Source organism: Myotis daubentonii, chromosome 3 (genome assembly GCF_963259705.1).
Source record: "Myotis daubentonii chromosome 3, mMyoDau2.1, whole genome shotgun sequence".
NCBI lineage: Eukaryota > Metazoa > Chordata > Mammalia > Chiroptera > Vespertilionidae > Myotis > Myotis daubentonii.
In genome coordinates this window covers 136856366-136880047 of record NC_081842.1, presented here as the reverse complement: position 1 = coordinate 136880047, position 23682 = coordinate 136856366, and the positions used below count along the sequence as shown (strand labels likewise).

Here is a 23682-nt window from a genome sequence, read left to right as displayed (position 1 = left end):
TATCTAACACTAGAGGCCCGGTGCATGAAATTCATGTAGGGGGTGTGGGGGGGGGTCCTTCAGCCCAGCCTGCACCCTCTCCAATCTGGGACATCCCTCTCACAATCCAGGACTGCTGGCTCCCAATTGCTCACCTGCCTACCAGCCTGATCACCCCCTAACCACTCCCCTGCCAACCTGATCGATGCTTAACTGTTCCCCTGCCAGCCCAATTGCCCCTAACTGCCCTCCCCTGCTGGCCTGTTCACCCCTAACTGCCCTCCTCTGCTGGCCCAGTCACCCCCAACTGCCCTCTCCTGCAGACTTGATCACCCTCAACTGCCCTCCCTTTTAGGCCTGGTCCCCCCCCCAACTGTCCTCCCCTGCAGGCCTGGTCGCCCCCACTGCCCTCCCCTGCAGGCCTGGGTCTCCCCAACTGCCCTCCCCTGCAAGCCTGGGTCCCCCCAACTGCCCTCCCCTGCAGGCCATCTTTGACCACATGGGGGCAGCCACCTTGTGTGTTGGAGTGATGGTCAATTTGCATATTGCCTCTTTATTAGATAGGCTAAACACAGGTCCAAAGTGATCACTAAATCTCAACCATGAGTCAGAGAAATCAAACTTCTAGTTTGTAAGTAATAACAATTTAATGGACAAACAAAACATCACAGTGAAGAAAATATTGAAGCATTCTCCTTTTTTCATTCAACAGCATAATGAGTTTTTTGTTGTCATACATTTAAAAACTTTTTACAACCAACTCAACTTACTAGCAACTAAAAAAAAAAGGCTATCACAATGCACAGAGGGATACAGTTTAAAACTGCAGACATTATACAAATAAGCAACACATAGTACCCATGTCCAGAGCTTTCTAGAAATCTCATCAGACAACTCACCTATTTATTTAATGTTACATTTCTAATATCAAATTTAACATCATTTTTGTTCATACAAAATGAACATTTAAAAAACCTTATAAATATATAAATCCAAACCACAAAACATCTCCTAACCATGTATTTACTCTAAGTACAAATGGACTTCTGGAATTTGCATTCACAATGCCATCTAAAAGTAGAGTTTATTAAATCGTAAGTGTATTTAGCTGGATCTGAAATTCATTGGACCATATCCCACATACACTTTGCTGTCATACTTACCTTGGGCATACATAGTCTCAAAGTTAATAGTTATATCATTGAAATCAAACTACTATTCTAGAAATAAGTGTCAATGTTTCCTGAATAAGGGGTTTGGAACTGGTCCACTGTAACTATATCACGCAACAAATGTTTCATCACAAATAAGCTAAAGTTGTCTTAGTAATGCCCCTTTCTAAGAGTTATAAATATTTTAATGTTAATCATCAGTAATGGTTTTTAGAGATTAAAAAGCTTTTTGTTGTCTAGTTTCTGTGGAAATTCTATTCCTTCAAACCTAAAATATGCTGAACAATTTCTTTTCATAAATATGTACATTCAACTTCCCCTACATCTTGAAAGAAGTTCATTCACTGAAGTCACATAGCTTATATTTTACTTGAAATAAATTGTGTAAGAGCTTGAATCTGTTCTAAAACTGACTCCGCCACCTTCACTTCACTTCCTGGAAGGGTCGTTTCCAGTAGGGCACCAGCCTTGTCTGCTTCTTGCTCATCTTTTTGCCTGGCCTGTTGCAATAGCCTGGCACGCAAACCTAAGCCTTACACTTTGGCTAACTCAGTAGAGCACAGCAAAATATTTAGGCTCTCAGCACGTCACACTGTGAACCAGAACATCTCATTCATTCTTTCTGGGTTTCCACTATCACAATTTACCCCCAAATTGTTATAGGATTAAGTTAAATTAGTCAATATACTTTACAATGGAAAAAAAACAAAACCTTCATAAACTTATAGCAACTAATTTAAATGAAGCCCTCTCAGGATAAGGGGTGGGGCTAAGTGAACCATGTAGTTTAAAACAAAAAACTAAACTGAAACGTTTTAAGGAAAGATGCAAATGAAGATTTCCATGAACTATAACTGCTCTGTGAGAATTTCAGAGAGTAGAGGAGAGAGGAAATAAATATGGGGAAAGGCTGCGTCTCAAAGACAAGTGGCCATACTGTCATGAAGTTTCCTTTCATGCAAATGACTTAATGTTTTTAGTTCTCTTTAGTATATTGTGGCAGACAGATATTTGACTAAAACCACACAAGGGAATGAGGCCCACCCAGCTTCCTCTTGACAAGGGAGCACGTGCAAAGGAAACAAGCACCTCAAGTCAAGTAGCAGCCCACACAGAGCAGCATTACTTCTAAGAGAAACCGCTGAGGGGAACGCGGGGAGCCCCAACAACAGAGCTGTGGGGGGTGCTCCCTTTTCTAGTGGATGTGTCTTGGAACAGCTCTCCTCTTGCGTTCACCCTGCATCATAGATTATCAACGATGATGAGAAGAGGAATCAGGTCATTCCTAACCTTCCATGAAGACTCCACTGCAGGCTAACACTTCTGCCCAGCCCCTCAGGGTCCACCTAGCAGGGCTGAGTGAAATCCTGACCATTCTCTGGGAAGACTCATGCAAAGAGCTCCATGAAGGCTTAGCTTACATATTTTTGCTTCTCTGCTAACACCTAAATAGAAATAAACATTTGTACTTCCAGCACACATGAAAACTCACTGTGTCAACATTTGATGGAAAAATGGACCACAGACATATGGCCAATATGTCTAAGCATAGAGAATATAAAATCTGTGATAAATTACCTAATTTGAAACATTGCAATGTGTGTCAAATTTCTTAGTTTGCAGTATCAATTAAGAAGGTGCCATACAGTCTAGAAATTCATGACACACACACTGGCAAAAACCATACACCATCAGAATAACCAGGCTCGAAGGGACGAGGCTAACAAAGATGACCCCAAGGGTGACCTTCTTAGAGACCAGCAGGTAGATCCCTAAGGGTAAGGAGCTGAAGTAGAGCAAACCTAGCAACCAAACCAACACCCGGATGGATGTCTGAAACAGCAGGGAAGTACAGTTCCACACAGTCCAGTTGTGTGACACGGTGGTAACAGGGTCAAAACTTGCAGGCCTATAAAATTCTACCACAGGAGTGGAGCTCAGAGATGGGGAGCTTTCTCTCTGCACCTCCATGATGGTTATAACCAGACAGTTGGAGGAAGTGTGAGAAGGACTGACAAGAGAGGCCAGCCTCTTAGGGGTCAGCAGCAGCTCAGTGGCGTTTTCTGGCAGGCACTTCTTGCCTTTGCTCCCACAAGTCAAGTTCACGAGGATGTTGTTGTCATCGGGCAGGCTACTAACTTCATCATCTGGCAGGCATGTCTCAAACCTACAGAAGGGACAGACGATGACGCCTTGGGGGGAGTCCCCAAAGTCTATGATCTTATAGAGGCATTTGGCACAAACCCTGTGACAACATTCCAGCACTTTTGGTTTCCTCTGTTTCAGATTGTATCGATTATAGCAGATCTTACATTCGAGCTCGTCAGAGACCTGAGACTCTGCAGCGTCTTCTGGTGGCTGATTAGCCATCTTGGATTATATATACAATCTTTGGGCAGATGTGTCTTTTTGGAGAACGACTTCAGTGAAGGTGTCCCTCTGAATATCACATCATTCAAATCAGGCAGAGTTAAAAGCCAGGAAAAGTGGTGACAGAAACAAGAAATCTTCCAGGCATTTCAGCCTCTACATTTCACTCTGTCTCAAATGCATATCTGAAAAGGCCACATGAGGGGTCTGCAAAGGAAAAAAGAGATTCTAATATAGTGAGGATTCTACTGGAGCAGTAAACTTAAAAGGTTAAATCCCCTTCATCTTTTCACACATTTCTGCCTCCAGAATAGAAACGTGTTATCTCCATGCTTAGCTTTTTTAGCCCCCAAGTATAAATGTAAAGAAGGAATTAAGAATCTTAGTGGCGTAAAATATACACCAGAGCACTGTGAGTATATAGCTAGGTAGTGATTTTCTTTCTGGAACCTCTAACAAATCCCGGCCTCTTTGAAAATAGAATGAGACACATCCGAAATAGATACCTTGTCATCAAATTCAACTCGCTACAAACTAATTCAGAATGTCCTTGGTGTAAATACCAGTTGTCTAAATACCCTCAATAGTGCTTAGGAACACACAAAAGAAGAGAACCCTTCAGGATAAATGCTTATCATGTGTTTTCAGAAAGTACTCTGATAGAGATGACAGCATATTTAAATACAATAAGACTACCCTCACCTTCCCAGTGAAAAGAAATCTGTTATAAATGCCTTCACCATTTGACTATTCAATTTCAAACTCTTTGTTTCAGTACTAGTCTTAAAAGCCATAGTTGTTCATACACATGCACTCAAGGAAGAGTGAAGCCCATGATGCCTGACGTAAGCACTATAACAGGCCAAGTCTAATTCTCAAGAAACAGGAGTAAACACGATAACCATGCACAGCTATAGCTGCAAAGATGAAGAGTCACACCTGCACAGCTACCAAGAAGCACTCAAGGTGTACCCACCTGCATACCTTAGCTTATGTAAACTCTCTTTCTGTAGTGAACAGAAAGCAAAATATCAACTGTCCTTACTGTCAGCCTTTAGTTGTTATTACTGGCTTTGGACAAATGACTGAAGGCTGATTTCATGTGCACAGTTAGTTCTCAATTATTAGTACTAGTAGAAGGGAGAAGCAATATGAAAAATATCCAAATAAATTTTATTTTGCTTTAATATATATGACTTTGATAGTAGGTTTGTCTTAAATTATGTTTTACTTGGAAAAATATAAAAATGTATTGAATTTCTGAGCATCTCCCTCCGCCCCACCCCCCACCCCCCAAGCAATAACAGCAGAAGGCTGCCATAACAGTCCTGAGAAATTGAGTGCAACTATGCTAGAATTTAAAGTTTCCTATGGGTCATGCTGCCTTAAAAGAGAAGAGGCAGGCCCTGGCCAGTTTTCTCAGTGGTTAAAGCTTCGGCCCACAGATTGAAGGATCTTGGGTTTGATTCTCTGTCTCCCCCACTCCCTTCCACTCTCTCTTAAAAAAAAATCAATTGAAAAAATATCCTCAGGTGAGTATTAATAAAAAAAAATTATAAAAAAAGAAGAGGCAGTGGGTAGCTAAACTTGTATCATTTCTGAAATCATGAATAACTAGTAAATGAATAGATATTACCTTCCTTTTTACTCATGACTTTAACTACATTTTTAATTGAGCATATAATACAAGAATGTATAATATAATGAATATTTGTAGCAAGATATTCTTGGTGGGAAAAGGAAGTCAATCAATAAATAGAACCTAACATCAACCAAAAAATATAGGTAGGATTTTTTTAAAATAAAGTTTACTCTCTCTCTCTGTCTCTGTCTCTCTCTCTGTCTCTGTCTCTCTCTCTCTCTCTCTCTCTCTCTCTCTCTATATATATATATATATATATATATATATATATGTGTGTGTGTGTATATATATATATATATATATATATATATATATGTGCATTTCATAATTACTACCCTAAGCTAGTTACTATCTATCCACTCTTACACACAAAAAGGACATACAGACACAAGCATAACTCCTGTATTCCTTTTCCTTCTGTGTATCCTAGATATTTTCTTCATTTCTGATCCTGATTATGTTCAGAATACATGTGCCCAAATCACTACAAAACATTCTTGCCCACAGTTCTACCAAGAGACTTTGTATTCTCCTGTGGGATGAACAACTCCAGGATGACAGTCAAAGATGAGAAGGTGCTCTATCACACTGGGTCCTAGCTGCCAAGAGAATGGTCCCTCCTCCTGGGCAGGTGGTTTACTTACTGGACAGCTCCCATTCATTCTGTTGTCCTGGTAGCCACACAGACAAAGGCCCATCCAAACTGAACCTGCTACATTCTCCTTGCAGCTGCCTCACACCATCTGAATCACAGGCACACTGAAGTGGATAGTAATAGCAGTGATTGCCTTGATTGCCATCAAAAGAACTGCTGTGTGTGAAGTTGTGTGAAAAAGAAAAAAACGTATGTAAACACACACATAATGACATCAGGAAAAGAGAGAGCAAAATATTCAATGGGGATAAATAAGCAAAATTACATCTAAAAGCGTAGAAAGCCAGAGTATACCTACAGAAACACCAACAAAAGGCTTTTGTGTAATAAAATTAGAACCCTACCTTACACCACTCACAAAAATTAACTCAAAATGGATTAAAGACTTAAATGTAAGACTCCTAAAAGAAAACACAGGAGAAAAGCTTCTTGGCCTGGATCTTGCAATGAATTTTTGAATATGACACCTCAGGCACAAGCAACAAAACAAAAAGTAAACAAGTGGTACTCCATCAAACTAAAAAGCTTCTGCACAGCAAAGAAATGATCATTAAAAAAATAACTTATGGGATGGAAAAAAAATATTTGTAAGTCATATACTGGATTAGGGGTTAATATCCAAAATATATAAAGAATTCATACAACTCAGTAGCAATAATAATAATTACATTTTAAAATGGGCAAAGGACCTGAACAGACATTTCCCCCAAGAAGATATATGAATGGTCAACAGGTACATGTAAAGGTTCTCACCATCACTAATAATAAAATGCAAATCAAAACCACAATGAGATATCACCTCATGCCTATTAGAGTAGCTATGGTTAAAAATACAAGAGATAACAAATGCTGGTGAGGTGTGTTGAAAAGGGAACCCTTGTGCACTGTTGGTGGGACTGTAAATTGATGCAGCCACTATGGAACTGTATGGAAGTTTCTCAAAAAATTAAAAATGGAACCACCATATAATCTAGTAACCCCACCTCTGGGAATATATCCAAAGGAAATGAAAACACCATATCAAAGAGGTACAGGCACTCCAAGGTTCACAGCAGCATTGCTTACAATAGCCAAGGCATGGAAACAACCTCAGTGCCCATTGATGGATGAATGGATAAAGGCATAATAAATACACACTCATACATACACACAATGGAATTATTCAGCCATAAAAGAGAAAACCTGTCATTTTCTGCAACATGTATGGACTTTTAAGGCATTATGCTAAAGTAAAATAAGTCAGCCGTAAATGTGATCTTTTTTCTTTTTTATTGATTTCAGAGAGGAAGGGAGAGGGAGAGGGAGAGGGAGATAAAAACATCAGTGATGAGAGAGAATCATTTATCAGCTGCCTCCTGCATGCCCCCAACTGGGGATTGAGCCCACAACCTAGGCACGTGCCCTGACCAGGAATTGAACCGTGACCTCCAGGTTCATAGGTCGATGCTCAACCACTGAGCCAAGCCGGCTGGGCATAAATGTGATCTTATATGTGAAATCTAAAAAAAATAAATAAATAAAACACACACACACACATAGAAAAAGAGATCTAAAGATTAGATTTGTGGTTACCGTAAGTAGGGGGTAAAGGGACAGGGAATTGGCAGAAGGTGGTCAAAGGTGCAAACTTCCACTTATAAGATAAACTAGAGGCCCAGTGCACAAAATTCATGCACGGGTAGGGTTCTTAGGCCTGGCCAGCCACTTCTTCCCTCACTACCCATGCACCGCCACAGCACGATTCCCCCCGACCCCCACTTCCTCCATCTCTCACTCCCTCAGCACCCCGCCACCACCATTGATCACCCGCCATGGTCTACACCACCCCCGGTGGTCAGCGCACGTCATAGCGAGCGACTGAACTCCCGTTCTCCTGATCAAACTTGCGAGGGAACACTTTGCTTATTAGCCTTTTATATGCATACTAGAGGCCCAGTGCACAAAAATTTGTGCACTCGGGGGGGGGGGTCCCCTCAGCCCGGCCTGTGCCCTCTCACAGTCTGGGACCCCTCAGGGGATGACCACCTGCTGGCTTAGGCCCACTCCCCAGGGGATTGGGCCTAAGATGGCAATCAGACATCCCTCTGGCAGCCCAGCAGCCCTCAGGGGATGTCCACTTGCCAGCGGGATGCAGGCCAAAACTGCAGTCAGACATCCTTAGCACTGCTAAGGAGGCAGGAGAGGCTCCCGCCACCACCGCTGTACTGGCAGCCATTAGCCTGGCTTGTGGCTGAGCAGAGCTCCTCCCATGTGAGAGCGCCCTGACCACCAGAGGGCAGCTCCTGCATTGAGCGTCTTCCCCCTGGTGGTCAGTGTGTGTCATAGTGATCAGTCATTCCCAGTCCTTCTGCTGTTAGGGTCAGTTTTCCTATTACCCTTTTACTATATAGGATAGAGGCCTGGTGCATGGGTGGGGGCCAGCTAGTTTGCCCTGAAGGTTGCCCCGGATCAGGGTGGGGGTCCCGCTTGGGTGCCTGGCCAGCCTGGATGAGGGTATGATGGCTGTTTGCAGCTGGTCACACACCCTTCAGGGTGGGGGTCCCCACTGGGGTGCCTAGCCTGTCTGGGTGAGAGGCTGAGGGCCATTTTCAGGCTGGCGGGTGACTGAAGCTCCCAACCTCTCCTTTTTTTCTTTTTTTTAATTCTGGGATTTATTTACCTTCTATGGCTGTCACTGGAGCTGAGAGCCGGCTTTAGCTCTGAGGCTCAGCTCCAGCTCTGAGAACTCAGCTGCTGAAAGCAGATATCTGGGTTTGTTTGACTTCTATAATTGAAACACTGTTTCAGCTCCAGCTCTGAGTCCGGCTGGCTGAAAGCAGGTTTCTGGGGTTTGTTTAGCTTCTATAATTGCAACATTGTTTCTTAGAGTGCAGCTCAGAGGCCAGCAGCGGCAGGTGGGAAACCTTGGCTTCCTCCATCACTGAAGCAAGCAAGCCTCCTGTTCGCTTCAGCTGCCTGGCTGCCAGCCGCCATCTTGGTTGGCAGTTAATATGTATATCACCCTGATTAGCCAATGGGAAGCGTGTCAGAGGTATGGTTAATTACCATGTTTGTCTATTATTAGATAGGATAGACTAGAGGCACGGAGCACGAAATTCGTGCTCAGTGGGGATGGGGTCCCTCAGCCCAACCTGCTCCCTCCCCAATCCAGGAGCCCTCAGGGGATGTCCTACTGATGGCATAGGCCCGATCCCCACTTATAATGTGAGAATACACTATGTTGTCAGTGGGTCACATTAATACTCCCTGTGCCAAACTTCCAACCATTAGAAGAGTGGCAGGAATGTTTTATGTTGGGCTGGCCACAATTTCTAGTTTATATTTCAGTAAACATAAATCATTTGCTTAGATAATACTGAACTATTACTTGAAACAGAGCTTTCCTTCTTCACAAAAACACACTATCAGCCGAAACCGGTTTGGCTCAGTGGATAGAGCGTCGGCCTGCGGACTGAGGGGTCCCAGGTTCGATTCCGGTCAAGGGCATGTACCTGGGTTGTGGGCGCATCCCCAGTGGGGGATGTGCAGGAGGCAGCTGATCGGTGTTTCTCTCTCATCAATGTTTCTGGCTCTCTGTCTTTCTCCCTTCCTCTCTGTAAAAAATCAATAAAATATATTTAAAAAAAAAAAAAAAAAAAACACTATCAGACCTTTGAATATGTTAAGATATAGTGTTAAATAATCATAGTGTTCATATATATAAAAATGCAGAAGGGGGCTTCCTGGTAGCACACAAAGAAAATGCCAAATGTTCAAATATACAATAAAAAAAAAGAGACCTACTTTAATTCTAAGGCCAATTCTAGCAAACCCACGCATCGGCTTGACAAATTTCATCGATTCCTGCCTCTGAGAGGCACTTCTGGGCAGAGCTGGTGGGAGCCAGGAGCACTGGTGGCATCACTGGAAGTGCAGCCAGCGCAGTGTTCTTCCTGGAATGCAGAAAACAACCTGGTGATTATCCCTCCTGGGAAGGTGGGGTACCAGCTGCTAGAGTTCTCAGCAAATACTTCATCTGTCTCGTTATGACTCTAAGGTCCCTCAAAGAACTCAAATAATAACCTAAACTCTAGAACATTACAGGGCTGCCATCAGTTGGAGTTGTTATTTGTCCTCTGAAAGATATGCAATCCAGCCTGTTCCCACCCTACCTTCGCTCCCTAACTGTGCACAACAATGACGATGTTGAGTGAAAAAAGCACAAACTGTATGATTTCCTTTCTACAAAAACAAAACAAGCAAAACTAAGCTATAGTCAGCATGCAAGTTTAAATGGAAAACTGAAAAAGAAGAGCCAAAGTGATCAGCTCAGGACAGCAGATGCCTCTGAGGGGGCTGTGTGTGAGGCAAGAGCATGGAGGGACTGCCTCGGGGTGAGAGACTCCGGCTCCTGGCCGGGTCGTGCTGCTTCTCCACCAGGCAGCGTAACTTTCTGTACTATTGTAATCTTCCCCAGCAACAAGTTTGAAAAAAATCTGTGGCTAAATGCTTTAGCTATTAGGTAACCCAGGTTGCCAATGGATATTTGGATCAACTTATTATTTTTTCCTCTATGATGTGTAAACTTCTTAATTTTTTTCACCAAATTAAAATGTGAGTCATTTATGTATCACCTAAATATTCAGACTTTATAGTAAATCAGTGTTAAAATACATGAAACCCTTAAAGATAAGCAAGTGTGAGCATGATAAAAACAACTGCTGAAAGTATGTCTCAGGCACAGGGGACAGAATCAGCCCGCTGACACTGCCTCAGAATTAAAATATGTAATGACGTGAAGTGATGACTGTGTTATCGAATCTTATGGTGGTGAGCATTTTGCAATATACACATGTACCAAATCGTCATATTACCTTAAACTTACATAAGGTTATATGTCAATTCCATCTCAATAAAGCTGGGAAAACATAAATACAAAAGGTTTACTTTAACTAGAAAAATCCATCAAATATATGAAGCTAGTATTCCTTATTATTCATTTTAATCCTGTCATAAATAATCTGGAGTAAGAATATACAAATGAATAACTACCCATCATAATTTTCATAAATCAACACAAACTATTACACAAATGACGATTTTCGTGTTTTTTTTAATTGAATCTTTATTGTTCAGATTATTACATTTGTTCCTCTTCCCCCCCCCCATCCTCCCAGCTCCCACCCCACCCTCCGCCCTCACTCTCCACCCACTGTCCTCATCCATAGGTGCACGATTATTGTCCAGTCTCTTTTCGCATCTCCCACACCCATTTCCCCCCCAAGAATAGTCAGTCCATTCCCTTTCTATGTCCCTGATTCTATTATGATCACCAGATTATTTATTCACTTGTTGATAGATGCATATTTGTTGTTCATAATTTTTATCTTTACCTTTTTCTTCTTCCTCATCTTAAAGGATACCTTTCAGCATTTCATATAATGCTGGTTTGGTGGTGATGAACTCCTTTAGCTTTTCCTTATCTGTGAAGCTCTTTATCTGACCTTCAATTCTGAATGATAGCTTTGCTGGATAAAGTAATCTTGGTTGTAGGTTCTTGGCATTCATCACTTTGAATATTTCTTGCCACTCCCTTCTGGCCTGCAAAGTTTCTGTTGAGAAATCAGCTGACAGTCGTATGGGTATTCCCTTGTAGGTAACTGGGTTTCTTTCTCTTGCTGCTTTTAAGATTCTCTCTTTGTCTTTTGCTCTTGGCATTTTAATTATGATGTGTCTTGGTGTGGTCCTCTTTGGATTCCTTTTGTTCGGGGTTCTCTGCGCTTCCTGGACCTGTAGGTCTATTTCTTTCACCAGGTGGGGGAAGTTTTCTGTCATTATTTCTTCAAATAGGTTTTCAATATCTTGCTCTCTCTCATCTTCTGGCACCCCTATAATTCTGATGTTGGTGCGCTTGAAGCTGTCCCAGAGGCTCCTTACACTATCTTCGTATTTTTGGATTCTTTTTTCATTTTGCTTTTCCGGTTGGGTGTTTTTTGCTTCTTCGCATTTCGAATCTTTGACTTGATTCTTGCGCTCTTCTGGTCTGCTGTCGGGAGTCTGTATAATATTCTTTATTTCAGTCAGTGTATGCTTAATTTCTAGTTGGTTCTTTATCACAACATCAAGGGTCCCATTAGATTTCTTGTAGATCTCATTAAGTTTATCGGCAGTTTCTAGACAGTTCTTAAGAGACCTTAAAAGTGTGGCTCTGAACTCAATGTCCTCCATTGACAGTTTTGTCCTGTTTCTTTGTCTCCGCATTTTTTATGCTTTCTTGGTACACCCCCAAGTGGTCTTTGTGCGCAGTCTTGTTGCCTTTAAGCCTTGATTGATGTCGGCAATACCGGGGGTGATTTGACCTCCGGGCTAACTGGCTATGAGAGTCAGCTGTGTCTGCAGTGGGAGAGCTTCTGTGCTGGATCTCTAGGGCGGTGCTAATCTAGCCTTTGCCTGAGGCTATCCGGCAAATGGTTCTGCGCAGGGCTTGGGAGGGGCAGGTCCCCGGGGATCTACAGGGCGGGCGGAGCGAGCAGTTATGGCTGCTCTCAGTTCCTTCCCCAGGGGCTCTGCCTCTCAGAGTCCCAGCAATGGCTGCAAACCTCGGAGAGAAAGCTGCCTTTGAGTTCCGACCGAAGCCAGATAGTCCCACTTCTCCCGTTTGAGTCTGGGTCCCCAGAGACTCACCTGTATCTGGAGCTCAGAGTCTGAAACTCCCTCCCGATTGAAAACAACAACTGTGCCCTCCGCCGCCAGCCCGCTCCGCGCGCGCACTCCGCACCTCAGTATTTCACTTCAGCACTGCGCCTCCTCTGAGTGTGGGTATGATATTCTCTTTCCTCCTAGTTGTAGAATTTCCACTCAGCCAGCCTTCCTGTGGTTCTGGATGCTGTCTGTTCTGTCCTTTAGTTATATCTCTGAAGTGGTTGTTCGAGGGCAGCAATCTCCGGCGTTAACCTATGCCGCCATCTTGGTTTCTCTCACACAAATGACGATTTTCACTGCCCTAAATGTATAGTACTTCCTATTTGATTTGCCGAGAAACAGACAGTGGCAAAGACAGACACTGAATGGGTTTCTGGATCTAATTGCATGTGAAGGCTCCCGTGGGCCAACAAATCTCCTGTTTTGCTCATGCTCATTTGTGGTGGGATTTCTGCTATTTACAACACACAGCCATGATACAATTACCATTTTGAGAATTTCAGATGAAGGTTCCTACTTAGTAGTGCTACAGAAGTTATAAATGATTGAGCAAAATAACCCAGAGTGAAGAGGGATTCTTTACTTTTAAAATTTCATTTGCACATGTGTGCTGCACATATATACCCACAAACTTATATACATAAATATAGAAAAGTTGCCGGGGTCCTGCCCCAGCGGGTCCAGGGGTCCCCAAAGGTGTGGACGGAGTCGGCGAAGAAGGAATGATACGGAGATAGCGTTCAGTTGATCAGCAGCCTAGCCAGGTTCTGTAGCCACAATCTCCAGAGAGGTTCTGCTTCGGATCTCCAGAGAGGTTCTGTAGCCATGTTCCCTCGCTAGGTTCTCCAGCCAGGTTCTGTCCAGGCTCTCCAGTCAGGTTCAGTGTCCAGGTTCCAGTCAGGTTCTCCTGCCAATCTCTGTAGTCAGGTTCAGTCCAGGATCCCTTGCCATGCTCTCTCGCCAGGCTCCGCCTCCAGGCTCCGAGGCCAGTCCCTGTCCAGGATCCTCCGGCATGCTCTCGCCAGCGAAGTTCTTCTGTCTCTAGAGAACGTTCTGTGTAGGTTCTGTGCCTAGGCTCTGTCTCTCTTGGTCCTGTCTTCCAAGCCCTGTGTCCTTAGTTCTGTGTTCTGAGTTCTGAGTTCTGAGTTCTGAGTTCTGAGTGTTTCTGTCTTGTTACAACTGTATTTATACCAGTTGATTCAATCCTATCAATCTCTATTACAAAGGTTAGGGCGTTTCTTATCTCCATTCCAGGGAGAAAAGATTATGTAGTTTAAGCATGATTGTTCATAGTTAAAGGGATTAATTACCCACCTGGCACTTAGTTGAGGGGTTTTATTCCCTCCCTAACTTCAGGGGAAAATCCCTACCTGGGGATTCAACCTTTCTCGGAGAGGTGACCTTGGTTAAAACACAGCGCCAAGAAGGTGAGCAAACATATTAAGAACCATATGCCATATATGCCAGGTCCCTTGAAACAGCAAGGATGGACCGGCTCCCAGCAAATTCCCCCTTTTTTATTTTTTAAAAGCAAGCATTAAAAAGAAAAACCTGAAATGCTCTCTTATATCCATTTTAAGACTAGGATTGGCGCTTTCCGCTATTACCTGAGTCCTGATCTATCATCCCAGGGAGAGCTTGCCAATCCTGCACTTTCCCAGGGTAGAAAGGCTGCAGTGGGGTTAAGGCTCCTTGGGCCTACCTTCTCCCATGCCATTACATTTACCTTTCCTTCCTCAGAAAAGCATGGACATACTTCTTGTATAAAACGTTCTGTCTGACTGGGAGTAACCTTAATTCCTCTGCTAGCAAGCATATATGTTAAAAGATCAATACAGAGTCTTTTTTCTTTAGACTCAGTATGGCACATCTTCTTAATCTAAAGATCAATACAGAGTCTTCTTTCTTTGGACTCAGTATGGCACATCTTCTCAATCTAAGTTCTGTACTATCCACATTCTTACCCTACTTATCTTCTATAGGGGGGTCTGTAGCACCCTGGTGGAGTCCTATCCGTCCCGAATATGGGGTTCTCAATGGGGGGGGCTTACCTAAGGGAATCCTGTTCCAGGGGTTCCCAAAGGTGTGGACGGATTCGGCGAAGACTATCCACCCTCTTCCTATGGTGGAGTCCTATCCGTCCCGAGTGTGGGGGTTCTCAATGGGGGAGGGGGGCTTACCTAGGGGAATCCTGTTCCAGGGGTTCCCAAAGGTGTGGACGGAGTCGGCGAAGACTATCCACCTTCTTCCTACAGTGGAGTCCGATCCGTCCCGAGTGCGGGGCGCTTACCTAGGGGTCCCTGTTCGGGCGCCAGATGCCGGGGTCCAACCCCAGCAGGTCCAGGGTTCCCCAAAGGCGTAGATGGAGTCGGCGAAGAAGGAATGATACGGAGATAGCGTTCAGTTGATCAGCAGCCTAGCCAGGTTCTGTAGCCACAATCTCCAGAGAGGTTCTGCTTCGGATCTCCAGAGAGGTTCTGTAGCCATGTTCCCTCGCTAGGTTCTCCAGCCAGGTTCTGTCCAGGCTCTCCAGTCAGGTTCAGTGTCCAGGTTCCAGTCAGGTTCTCCTGCCAATCTCTGTAGTCAGGTTCAGTCCAGGATCCCCTGCCATGCTCTCTCGCCAGGCTCCGCCTCCAGGCTCCGAGGCCAGTCCCTGTCCAGGATCCTCCGGCATGCTCTCGCCAGCGAAGTTCTTCTGTCTCTAGAGAACGTTCTGTGTAGGTTCTGTGCCTAGGCTCTGTCTCTCTTGGTCCTGTCTTCCAAGCCCTGTGTCCTTAGTTCTGTGTTCTGAGTTCTGAGTTCTGAGTTCTGAGTTCTGAGTGTTTCTGTCTTGTTACAACTGTATTTATACCAGTTGATTCCAATCCTATCAATCTCTATTACAAAGGTTAGGGCGTTTCTTATCTCCATTCCAGGGAGAAAAGATTATGTAGTTTAAGCATGATTGTTCATAGTTAAAGGGATTAATTACCCACCTGGCACTTAGTTGAGGGGTTTTATTCCCTCCCTAACTTCAGGGGAAAATCCCTACCTGGGGATTCAACCTTTCTCGGAGAGGTGACCTTGGTTAAAACACAGCGCCAAGAAGGTGAGCAAACATATTAAGAACCATATGCCATATATGCCAGGTCCCTTGAAACAGCAAGGATGGACCGGCTCCCGGCAAAAAGTCATCATACAGGTTGTGTTTATTAACCATCTCTGTGTGTGTATGTTCTCTTTTATTTGGTTAATTTCACCTCCTTCACTTTCCTCCACCCTTACCAGTCTGAAAGCCACTCCCTGCTCCCACCCCCACATCCCCCCCACCTGGTATATTTTCTTCCATATATATTTCCATGTACACCTAATTGTAAAGACATACAAGCACATGTTTTCCTATTGTTCTTTTCTAACTATTATATCATACTCAGTTTTCCCATTCAATAATGGCTCATGAAAAATTTTCCCATTCAATAATGGCTCATGAAAAATTTTCAATTCAACTGATAGGGCCCTAAATTCCTTTCTAAATGGCTGCATAATATTTCACCATTTGGATATACTGTGATACTGCCAACCATTTCTTTCCTGGTAAACATTTGTTTATCTCCATTTTTCCCCTTCATATATGGCAGAACACATTACAATACATATCCTCACATACAGGTGTTTTTATTTCTTTAAGAGAACAATGAATGGAATTCCTGGATGATACAGATATTACTTCTGACGTATGTAATTGGTTCCCAACAGACTATAATACATACTGCAACCTGTAGTGTGTATACTATTTCCCCCTAACAGGAACAGATATATCATCATCTGAGTCTGAGTGTCTTATTTGTTGGCCTTCTGCATTCGCTCCTCTCTGAACTATGTTCATGTTTTTTCTTATTTTTCTCTTGGGTTGTTGGCCCTTTCTAGTAAATTTTTAAGTATTCTTTGTGATTACAGATATCAAACTCTTTCCTCTGTATTGCAAACACTTCCCCCCAAATTGACTATTTATTGGCTTTGTACCTACGAGTTATATCAAAAAGCCATTATATAAGAATCCTTCATATGTTTCTATTTCAAAAACATTCATGTATACTTTTTAAAACAGACTGTTTTGGTCTCCTTCCCCAGCTTTCCTGATTCAACTCCTCTATTTCCATTTTAAGTTTATCAGTAGCCCATTTTACCTAGATGTCCTCTGCTCTGCCCGTCACATAGAGGAGATTGTTTGCAAACATGGCTGCAATCATTCTCCACAGTCCTACACAGCCTTAGAAATGGGACTTGCCACTCATCCCATGCACAGGGGGAGGAACCTCCTTCCCCCACCCTTAAGTCTCAGCTGGCCTTGTGACATGTTTGGCCTAATAAAATAAAGTTGAAGTGACTTTGGGACAGTTCAGAACCCTCGCCGCAGGGTGCCCTGCAGCTTCTGCTCCTGCCCTCTTGGAACCCGTGGGAAGAAGCCCAGGCTAGCCTCCCTAAAGATGAAATGGTGCTGAAGGCTTGCTTCTGTCTGAAATTTCTTTTTGTGCAAAATGGAACATCACTCTTTAAACATTTTCATTTCTTGATCATCAGTTTTTAAGATGTCTCAAATTCTTTGACTAATAACTCTATTTCTCAAAATATATGAGAGATCCTGGCACTTGCAGCATCATTCTTCTTCATGAATAATCAAGGCAGAACACTGGTTTTTAAACTCAGCTGTTGATAAATGACATGCACTCGCCATCTCTCATCCACAAAACCCTAAGCTCCAAATCGTAGTCTTCCTGACACTTCAGTCTCAATAAGCTTAAACCATACATGTGGCATATACCCTCAAGAAAGGCACCTTTCTGTCTAGAGCAGTGGTTCTCAACCTTGGTTGCACATTAGAATCACCTGGGAATCTTTTTAAAATCCTGATTTCTGGGCCTCATCCTCTGGAAATTCTGTTTCTTTGTTACTAATGTTGTGGCCCCATCCCATAACAAAGAAACAGAATTTCTGGAGGATGAGGCCCAGAAATCAGGATTTTAAAAAGATTCCCAGGTGATTCTAATGTGCAGCCAAGGTTGAGATCCACTGAGTTAGAGTGTGAAAGATTCACATTACTCTTAATAATTACTAATCACCAATAGTATGCTGGTCTCAGTCCTAATTACCATAGTTCTCCCTTGGGGAACATTAACAATATTTGAACTATTGTATAGTGTAATAGCTTCAGAATTAAGCTTTTGCTATGCCTTTTCACTGAAAACAATCCTTCTTGGTGTAATAAAAGGCTCTAATTTAGAAAACCCTACAATAATAGGCTCAACAGTTGCAAGCACTCATTCTTAAACTATCAACAGCTGACTCTAAATGAATTTAACCTGCAACACCAATAAGCCTTAATGGTTGCTTGGCAGCACACTGAGCACCTTCCAGAAAACTCCCTTCGAAGATTAAAACTCTTACTTTACCACTCCTCCAAGACCAAGTAATTTAATTTGATGGGGAATCACATCTATTTATTAGAATACAGCCAAGTTATTGGTCTAGAATTCTAGGCTACTAATCTTGGATGAGAGGCCACTATTTACACGTGGAGGAAGGATTATCATGCATTTTTTGCCAGCAGTTTAAAGTCAATCAGTATCCAGCAAGGAAGGAGAAAAACCAGGTACTCCTCACCCTGTGTACAGTCATCCACACCTGCAACCTCAGGACCCTGGATGTGCGGCCAGGAGCATGGCCATCGCTTGCAGGCAGTCTGAAATGGAAGCACATGGGATCTGGTATCAGGAGACCTAGATCTGGGGCCTGGCTCTGATTTCAATGGTTATGTAACCTTGAACTAAGAAATAACACCTGCCTCACAAGGTTGTTGTGAGGATTCAATGAAATTATATAGGGACTAGTGGCCTGGTGCACAAAATTCATGCACTGGGGTGGGGGGTGTCCCTCAGCTCAGCCTGCACCCAATCCAATCTGGGACTCCTCGAGGGATGTCCAACTGCCCACCGGGATCAGGCCTAAACCAGCAGTTGGACATCCCTCTCACAATCCAGGACTGCTGGCTCCCAACCGCTCACCTGCCTGCCTGCCTGATTGCCCCTAACCACTTCTGCCTGCCAGCCTAATCACCCCCTAACCACTCCCTGCCAGCCCGGTCGCCCCCAACTGCCCTCCCCTGCCGGGGACCACCATCTTTGAGGGTGTGACAGTCAATTAGTATATTCCCTCCTTATTGGCTGTGGGTGCTGCCATCTTTGAGGGTGGGGCAATTAGCATATCCCCTCCTTATTGGCTATGGGCGCCACCATCTTTGTGATGGTGCGAGGGTCAATTAGCATATTCCCTCTTTATTAGATAGGCTATGTATTTTGCATAAATAAGCACTTTATGGATGCTATTAGAAATTTAATTACACTTTACCCATTGATATTTTTAAGTACTTCAGCATTATAAATTGGCAGTAGATATAATAATATGCATTGAACACAGTATCAAAAGTTATGCAGGTTTTCTGTCCATTGATAGAGCCCAGATCAAATTAAGCATAACCTATCAATTTTGCAAAATGTAATAATCTCCAATACTTGATGAACTGAAAGGGAAATATTTTTTTCCTGCTTATTCTACCTCTATGGAGCACTAACAGCTAATGTAGAAGTCTTATAAGTTTAGATTGTTTGCTTGTTACCTTACTCTTTACTTGTGAGAAACAGACAAGGACATAATTTAAGGAGATCAAGGGTTAATACAAATACAGGCTGCAAATTACATTATTAAAAGTGTTTGAGTACTATCTCATTAGACAAATCTCTTTCCTATTAATTCCTTTCTCCATAATTTTCCTTGACCAAAGACTAATAAAACTCTAACCATATTTAAAAAAGAATAGCCCTAGCCAGTTTTGCTTAGTGGATAGAGCGTCAGCCTGCAGACTGAAGGGTTCTGGGTTCGATTCTGGTCAAGGGCACATGCCCAGGTTGCCAGCTGGATCCCCAGTAGGGGGCGTGCAGGAGGCAGCCGATCCATGATTCTCTCTCATCATGTTTCTATCTCTCTCTCCCTCCCCCTGCCTCTCTGAAATCAATAAAAATATATAAAATAAAAAATAATTTTTAAAAAAGAATAAAATGTCTAAAGAAACTAACATAGATGCTTTGAGATGCTTTGCACCATTTCTACAACTTCAAACTTAGGTAGAAGTAGGTTAATTATTTTGATGCTGATTACACTAAATAAAACTAACACTACACACACACACACACACACACACACACACACACACACAAATGTTCCCTGTTCTTCCAAACCCCTATAACTGCTTTTTCTGGTAGGCAGAGGTAACATACCTACTGATTAAGAAGTACATGATTACATACCTAACATGACTGAAAATCATAATATATTTTTATCAATATATTATTAATTGATAGGAAAGTCATTTTCAACTGCTATAGAAACTCACTTAAAAGAGCAATAGTTAGACTTTAATTCTTAATAGACTCAAGGTATAGCCCTCTTTTGATACTATCTCTTTCATTTAATCATTCAATAAGTATTTACTTAATGTCTTTTCTGTTAGGTGTCAGGCCATGTGCTAGATGTTGGGAATGCAAAGATAAATAAGATGAGATTTCTAAATGCAGAAGCTAATTATAAAGGTAAATTAATCCTCTTCTGCCCTCACCTTCTTTCACCTCTCAAGGGCTTTCTACCTGATGGCAACATCCTTCCTCCTGAAACCCTCTCTTCTCATCACTTCCATGATGTCACCCTTTTCCAGTTCTCTTCCTGACCACTCTTTCTCAGTATTCTCTGCCAGCTCCTCTTCTGTCAAATCCTAAATGTTGAGCATCTAGCACTTGGTCTTGAGCCACTGTTCCTTCTCTATTTGCACTCTTTCCCTTGGATTACCTCATTTACTCCAATAACTTCAAGTACCACCTGACAACTCCAAGTTTGTGTCTACAGCTCATACCTTTCCTCCAAGTCCCTGATTGCATGCTGGATATTTCCACTAGTGTTCTTAGAAACATTTCAAATTTAACTGGAATCTAAGACAAGACTTAATCCTCACCTCTCACCCACCACATCCAGCATAGTTTCCCCATCATAACAAAGGGCATCACCATTCTCTCTGTTTTTCAGGTCAAAAACTGTAAGTCATCTTTGATTCTATACTATATCCCTCTCCTCACACCCAATCCATTGGCAATTCTAGTCATTTCTACCTCCAAACTGATCTTCCTGCTTCTACTTTTGCCCCACTACAAAATAAGCTTCTAAAAATATTAACTAGATGACATCATTGTCTGTTCAATAGGTTTCCATTACATAGAGATTAAAATCCAACTCCATACAGTAAGGTAGTGTACAAACTGGCCCCTGCCATCCTTCCAGTCCCATCTTGAACCACTGTCCATGTTGCCTTCCTGTCCCCGAGGCCCTTAAGTTCCACAAACAATCCACAAACTCTTTCCTGCTGTGGGCCGTTTGCTTGCTGTGAAATGTCCTTACTGAGAAAGTCCTCAAGGAGGTTCTCCCTAATTACCTTCTTTTTTAAATCCCTTACCATTTATTTTCTATTACAGCACCCTTATACTTTCTTCAACAAACTTCCACCTGCACAGTTTAACTAATTAGTCTGTTTGCTCTCAATTTCTACTACTTGAATATAAATTATAAGAATACAAGAGTCACAGATATGCTGTTGACCATGTAGCACAAGCACCTATCATAAGCCAGCACAGAGTAAATACTCATTAATTACTTGATATATAAATAAATACTCTGAACTGTCTCCAAGTTCCTCCTATCTCCACTAATCTGTGATGGTATACCCACCCTTAAGTGTGTTAAAGTCAGCATTTTGTCTTAATAAACATTCTCAAGTACTATACATTTTTAATATAGATTTTTAAATTGTAAATCTAATACCCCATAATTTCCATAAAGAAATACAGATTATGATCAGTTAAACTTCCCAAGAAATCTTTAATCATAAAATAAAATCTGTAAAAAGATACATAAATCCTAGCATCTAGGAAGCTCTCAATATGTTAAACAAATGAATTCCTTTCTTTATTTTCATCACTTAAAATCCCCAATTTTCATAAGTATTTGCCCACATCCGCTTCAGGTTTATGCTCATTAAACATGTCCATTAATAAAATTCATACAATACAATCCCTATAGGATTATTTTGTTACCACTGTAATTAGCTGGTTATTAATAACTAGAGGCCTGGTGCACAATATTCGTGCATGGGGGGAGGGGGTGTGTCCCTCAGCCCAGCCTGCACGCTCCAATCCAGGACTGCTGGCTCCCAAAAGTTCACCTGCTTGCCTGCCTGATTGCCCCTAACTGCCCTCCCCTGCCGGCCTGGTCACCCCTAACTGCCTTCCCCTGCCAGCCCGGTCACTTCTAACTGCCCTCCCCTGCAGGCCTGGTTGCCCCCAACTGTCCTCCCCTGCAGGCCATCTTGTGGTGGCCATCTTTGACCACATGGGGGCAGCCATCTTGTGTGCTGGAGTGATGGTCAATTTGCATATTACTCTTTTATTAGATAGGATAGGAAGGGAGCAAAAGGGAGACCAGAAATTATAAGCATGACCATCTGGGCAGCTTCACCAGGAAGCTGCAACTTTACATTCGCCAGGGAACCACTAGTCCATTCCCTGCAAATCACTGGGGAAAGGGGCCCAACAAAGGGGAGATGGGTGTGTAGGCAGTGAAGTCAGGGTGAGGTAGGGAAAGTGCCTGTCAGTCTAACCTGGGAACAAAAATCATTGGCTGATGAGGCAGAGCCACTGCAAGCACGCAAAATCTTAGATTGAAATCCCTAGGCCAGTGGTTGGCCAACTGCGGCTCGGCAAACCGTGGCTCACGAGCCACATGCGGCTCTTTGGCCCCTTGAGTGTGGCTCTTCCACAAAATACCGACTTCTGTGCATGGGCCACGAAGTTTCAATCGCGCTGTACATGCACGCCCGCACATGGTATTTTGTGGAAGAGCCACACTCAAGGGGCCAAAGAGCTGCATGTGGCTCACGAGCCGTGGTTTGCCAACCACGGCCCTAGACAAAGGAGTTCATTCTCTTCGCTCTTCGCTCTCTTCTTCCTCTGGTTTTGCTCCTGCTTTCTTGCATTTGCCTAGAAGCCTCATGGCCCATTGCCATGCGGACCCCCCCTATGGACTAATGGACTGCAGCTGGGAACACAAGCTAAGCTAGCCTGATGCTGGACTGGACTGTGCTCCAACATAGAATGGAAACTTTGGGCAGTAGCTTTAATCCAAGCTCTGCTAAAGACACAGCTGGACTTCTCCCATGGCAGGATGGAGGGAGAGAGGAGACCTTAGAAACACAGGGATTTAATTCCATGCAAATAAATGCCACTCATTCTCCTGTGTGAGTCTCAAAAATCCCTTTTCTTGTGACATCACAAGAATCCCATTTCCCCTGGCCATAGGTGGGGACACAGAGAGCTCCCCACCTGTCACAGTTTCTCTGTAAATGTCTAGATGTCAATCTGAGGAGGTGTATTTTGCATGTAAGGCTTTTAAATTTTCTCTGAATATAAAAGCAAAACGATCACTACTACTATATCTCAATACTCACAGCTTTCTGAAAATTATAAATAAAGGAAGAACTAGAAAGATGTTATTTTTATATTACCTATACTAATAAAAGCCTAGGTCAGTGATGGCGAACCTTTTGAGCTCAGCGTATCAGCATTTTGAAAAACCCTAACTTAACTTTGGTGCCATGTCACATATAGAAATTTTTTGATATTTGCAACCATAGTAAAACAAAGACTTATATTTTTGATATTTATTTTATATATTTAAATACCATTTAACAAAGAAAAATCAACCAAAAAAATGAGTTCGCATGTCACCTCTGACACACGTGTCATAGGTTCGCCATCACTGGCCTAGGTGGTCCTCACGTGCAACGTTGTCACAAGATGGCCGCCACAAGATGGCCATGTGTACAGCGAAGGTGGGGCCCAGTGAGCACTCCGCACAGTGAGACCTGGGGGTTCTGTGGCTCCCTACAGCGCAGAGGAGGCCGGTCCTGGCATCTCCACTGCCTTGCACGGAGGAGGCAGGTCATGGCAGGGGAGGGCACTTGTGGGCCATCAGGCCAGCAGGGGAGTGCAGTTGGGGGCCATCAGGCCAGCAGGGGAGGGCAGTTGGGGGCCATCAGGCTAGCAGAGGAG

At 43.1% G+C, this 23682-nt stretch overlaps 1 protein-coding gene across 1 annotated transcript; it reads right to left on the bottom strand.

The window, feature by feature from the left end:
• Positions 1-607: 607 nt before the first annotated feature.
• On the bottom strand, positions 608-18278 carry RNF182 (ring finger protein 182). The gene is made up of 3 exons (XM_059688676.1): positions 18140-18278; positions 9602-9750; positions 608-3728 (listed from the first exon to the last, which is right to left on the bottom strand). The coding sequence occupies exon 3, from the start codon at positions 3519-3521 to the stop codon at positions 2781-2783; it is 741 nt and encodes a 246-aa protein (XP_059544659.1). The 5' UTR covers positions 3522-3728; positions 9602-9750; positions 18140-18278; the 3' UTR covers positions 608-2780.
• Between the last annotated feature and the right edge of the window lie 5404 nt (positions 18279-23682).

Excerpts from the sequence above, each read along its gene's own strand:
- RNF182 (XM_059688676.1), bottom strand. The coding sequence starts at position 3,521 with ATGGCTAATCAGCCACCAGAAGACGCTGCAGAGTCTCAGGTCTCTGAC.